Here is a 4,711-nt window from a genome sequence, read left to right as displayed (position 1 = left end):
CTGGCGAAAGTCACGGGGTCAGGGGGGTGTGAATGGAGGATGGGAGTCTCTCCGCGTGGACATATCCACTGCTCTTTGGAGAAAGTTGCCGCCGAAACACAACTGACTGGAGCTGGGGGTGGGTCAAGATGCAGATATCAAGGCAACGCTCACACTCAGTTTATTCAAAGCCTGGAACCGACCAGGGATTTCTTGTCTCTTTAACATGGGTCTCCTCCCAAGGGAGGTCCCAAGGATCTTGGACTGAATGAGGCCTTCGGGCCGACCCTGGACAGGCCCCAAAGCATTACCAGGCCACCTTTCTTGGTTACTAGTCTCAACTCTCCCCCAGTGCTTGAGTCCTTGCAGTAGGGCACGCAAAGCACCAAGACCTCCACCTCCAGAAGCACCTCCCCAGCTTAGGTTTCCGTGAAGTGTCAGCTGCATCCTAGGATCTCTCCCTCACAGGTACGGCTGAACATTCCCAAGCTCCTTCTCACGTCCTTTACCAGAAGGACGTCCTCTACCCACGTCCTTCCCATCCTTTACAAGACAGAGCTGCTAAATTGGCCGCAGTAGCTTTCCTGTCCAAACAAAAATAAAACATCAAAAGCACCCATAAATGTCATTTAGGAAGATGGAGTCTTAAGTGGTCATTTTCATAGACTTCTCTCTTGGCAGGGTTACCTTTGCCTCATCCCCAAATCTGCAGTGGGTCATCTCTTCCCTTCGGAACTACATTTACACACGCCTCTAGTCATCTTCCCCACAGGCTCCAGGGTTTGTTCTCCCGGCTCCTGACCAAGCACCAGGAACTCCCCTGGACAGAGTGCAAGCAATTTCCTAGAAGGATCATCCACCCATCCAGGCCAGTTCCTGGGTCCTGAGGGCCCGTCTTGTTTCCCGCCGCCAGTGCCACAAAAGTAAAAGCCGGCAGGACTAAGAACCCAGCCTTGCAGAACAAACACACACAAACCACCTTCCTTCCTCTCTCCCCATCCCCATGAAAAGGACCAAACCATTCCTTAGCAAAATGGCTCACACTACCAACAGTTTCCCCTCTTTTTGGAGCCCTTGTTATTGCCAGGCTCCAAGCACTGTGTAAATTAATCGTCTTTCTAAATCTATCTGTCCTTTTTCCTATTAGATTTTAGAGACCCAGGGGTTCGTACCTCTCCGGGCACACCTGGCGCCTAACACAGATTCCGCCCAAGCAGTGAACTTGCAGTAATACTAGAGATGAGGAGCGAAGGTCTGCTCCCACCTCCAAGACAAGCATTTCAGATCTGGCCTCAGGGGAACTGTTTTTGAAGTAGGCCATTGTGTGCTCATTGTGGGCTCCATAGCTGTTGAGCAAAAAGAAGGGAGGGGAACTGCATCTGGACACCCTTTCTGCCCCCATCACCTTCCCGCTTCCCAAGCTGGGAGGAAGACACTGCAGAGAACCTGGAGAGGGAGCGGAGCAGAGGCGGCCGGTGGCCTCCCTACAGAAGGAGTGCAGAGCTGCCTGCCCCATCCGTCAGGCGTGGACTCCGACAGGTGCAGGCACTTTCCCCACACCCCCTACCTGCCCCCACACCTCCTCTTCTTTCAGTGGCAACGTCTAGGGGCTGTTTCTGCCACTGAGGGAAACCCCACTGGCAAGCAGTGAGAGAACATGGAGTAGAAACAACAAATACACTGGAAGATGTCGCAGCCAAAACAAACCAAACGCAAAAAGGCTGCTGCTACCACCTCTGCTGGGCCTGGGCCAGGAGCAGAGACCAGAGCACATACGTGCAAGGACACACACAGCTCCCTCCAGCTCCCTGCTGGCTCCCCACTGTTACCGGGGCCTCCTGGGCAAGGCAGCCTTGTAGTCAAGGCTGATAGGGTAATTGGGATGGGGAGGAATTGGGGGGATCTGATAGAATCATCTCCCTCAAATCTCCCCAATGCTCCCTACTTTGTAGCTGCCGAGTGAACACACCCTGCCTGTTCATGAATCCCCTTTGTACACACTGATGCCTCTGCCTGATGCAGCCTCTCCCCTCTCTTCTGCCTGGCAAACTCCTTTTCATACTTCAAAACCCAGGTCAAAGGTGAAACCATCTCAGACCTCACCAGGAAGTTAGCCGTTTCTTTCTTTGTGCTCCTCTACTGTGGCTATTCTTACCTCTTGCATCACACATCTTATTCACTGCACAAAAACTGGTATATCCACCTTCCCAACTACATGGTGAACTCTGTGAAGGCAGGGCCATGTTATACCCACCTTTGTATCCCCAGGGCCCAGCCCAGGCCTTGGGGCTCACAGTAGGCACTCGGCCTGTGTTTAGTCATTAGAATGAAGCACCAGTCCTTCTGTGAAGAGTTCGCTTTCCTGTGCGACTGGCAGTCACTTCCACAGCATGAGTCCCTCCTCAACAGGAACCCTCAAGCCAGAGGGAGAGGTTTTGCCAAATGAGAAGGCTGATTTTCAGAACCCCAAACCAAACTGCCTTTAAGCAAACTAGAACCAAATTCAGTTGCTAACCTTTAAATCAAAGTCTTTCAAGCTCTTGTGACCTCCCCCAACAGCAAAATTGATGTCATAACTAGCACATGTGTCTATATACATATCTATAAAAGTGCCAACAAAATATTACCATGGAAGTTATTTTTTATTTGATTTTTAAAAAGGTTTTGACCTTGTAAATCATGACCCACATATGGGTCATCAACTGCTCTGATAAACATTGCTTTAGATGACTTGTGTGATAAATTGGAAAAAATCAGATCCTCCTACAAATATCCAAGCAAATAAGTGCTTATGTCCTGCGTACCCAGTAAGTCAGAGGGAAGGCTTTTCTTTCCCACTTAGAACAGCCCAGCCACAGGATGTGAAGAGCTCTGGACCACAGCTGTTTAGAATACTTTGGATCCCCCAGGACCAGGAATCAAATGAAGCAGTGTCAATCCCTCCCACAACCTAATACAAAGGAGGCCCCATCTTTGTCTTTCTCTCTCCTTAAGCCCTCATCCTTCCTGTGCCCAGGAACTACCAACAAAGCTGATACTTTCCTCACACACAACTAGACCCCAGCTGCTCGCCAGCAGGCAGGAGTATATACTTTATTCTCCCTGCCTTCTTCTGTGAGGATGAAATATTTTAAAACAAACACTGGGACTGTCAGGCTTCTGCACTGCACTAACGTTTGTCTTATGTTGGTGTCTGTAGGACAATTTATGCTCTTTCTATGACAGCAGGAAACCAGGGTTCCCCTCCTATATCTAAATCTTTGTCAAGTTTCCTCCTACTCCCCTCTCCAGAATTTACACAGGGGAGAGGCAATACAGTGGGGTGGGTGGTCAGGCACCAACATAACTTAAAACTTTTTATTGTACAGGACAATAGCTACAGACCACAAAGATCCAGGAAGACCCAATGCTTGGGCCCAACAAAAGATGGTATTTGCCTCTCAATTCAGAGTCCTCCGGGCTGCCAGGGGATGGGCTTTTTCCTACATGTCTCTGGTTGAAGATCCATGACAGTACTCAGGACAAGAAGAGCCACATCTGAGCCCCAGCGGTATGGGGGTGGGTGGATAAGGTGGGCCAGCCTCATCTCAGTTACTTGGGCGTGACCCTGAAGACACGGATGTGGATGGCAGAGTTGTTTCGGATCCGGGTCAGCGGCTCTCGTGAATCAGTCTCCGGTTCTAGCTCATCCACAAGCTCCACCGTGGAGGTATTGGCAGCCACTTGCAAGGACCCGAAGCTGCCCGCCTGCAGTTGTAGGGCAATGTTGATGGCCCGGTTGATGGCCAGGCCCAAGCCGTGAATGTAGATCTCACTGCATGCGTTCTGACCCCGCGCCCCTCCGTCTAACAGCTTCTGGCAGCGGGCCAACTGCGCCTTAAAGTCAGTCTTCATGTTGACATAGATGTCATTGGGCCTCCGGGGCAGGCGGTGGGGAAGCCGCTTCCGAAGGGTGTACTCCACCGGGTCCAGCTCAGCCTCGACGGTCCCGCGGGGCTCTCGGTTTTCGGTCATGCTGTGCGCCCTGGCACGGGAAAGGGACGAGATCAGCCAAGGGTGAGGACCCACGCTTCCTTCTCCACCCGGTTTCCAGCCCAAACGGTGGGCCCGGGACGGGGCGCACTCGACGGCCCTCTTCCCTCTCAGGCTCAGTCCCCTCCCACTCACCTCCAACTCCCGCAGCTCCCCCACCCTCAGTTCCGGGACATTCATCACGACGCTCCCCACCTCGGGTCCCTCCACCGCCCCCTTTCCCCAGCTCTCCAGCGCGTACTTGCTCCGGTCCCCGTGCTCTCCACGCGTACGCGGCCCGCTGCCCTGCCAGACCACTCGAGCGTTGCCGGAGGAGATGGCGCTGCCCGCGACCACCGGGACCCCAGCAGGGAAGAGAAGAGGGGCGCGCCGCACGGACGCCGGAACGCTGAAGCCCTGCCGCCGCGGGGCGTCGGAAAAGGGTGCCGGGTGCGCACGCGCGCCCGTCCCCCCCGGCCGCGGCTAGGCCTGCGGGATCCGCGAATCGCCTTCCCGGCCTCCGTTCTCCCCGCCCCTTTCCTCAGAGCTCGCAAAACCGCGCGATGTGTTTGAATAACGCGAGGCTTCCGGGGCTGACGGGATCTACCACGTGTACGCCTCCCAGCGGGGCGCGGAGGCGGGAGGCGTGTACGAAGTCTTAGTCCGGGGAGGACCTGGGTAGGGCAAGCTCTGGCTTTTTGCGGCCAGTGCAAGTCCCCCG

At 54.0% G+C, this 4,711-nt stretch overlaps 1 protein-coding gene across 2 annotated transcripts; it reads right to left on the bottom strand.

Moving 5' to 3' along the window:
• Nucleotides 1–3,322: 3,322 nt before the first annotated feature.
• On the bottom strand, nt 3,323–4,507 carry POP7 (POP7 ribonuclease P/MRP subunit). Of its 2 annotated transcripts, none has more exons than XM_055410167.2 (2): nt 4,207–4,507; nt 3,323–4,003 (listed from the first exon to the last, which is right to left on the bottom strand). In XM_055410167.2, the coding sequence occupies exon 2, from the start codon at nt 3,991–3,993 to the stop codon at nt 3,571–3,573; it is 423 nt and encodes a 140-aa protein (XP_055266142.1). In that variant the 5' UTR covers nt 3,994–4,003; nt 4,207–4,507; the 3' UTR covers nt 3,323–3,570. The 2 variants fall into 2 exon arrangements, with proteins under 2 accessions (XP_055266142.1, XP_055266141.1); XM_055410166.2 differs by having other exon boundaries at nt 4,253–4,387.
• Nucleotides 4,508–4,711: the final 204 nt, after the last annotated feature.

Source organism: Moschus berezovskii, chromosome 27 (genome assembly GCF_049115385.1).
Source record: "Moschus berezovskii isolate FMDL1 chromosome 27, NW_MosBer_1.0, whole genome shotgun sequence".
In the NCBI taxonomy this organism is placed as follows: Eukaryota; Metazoa; Chordata; class Mammalia; order Artiodactyla; family Moschidae; genus Moschus; species Moschus berezovskii.
The sequence above is the reverse complement of the archived record's forward strand: the minus strand, read 5'-3'. Positions and strand labels throughout refer to the sequence as shown.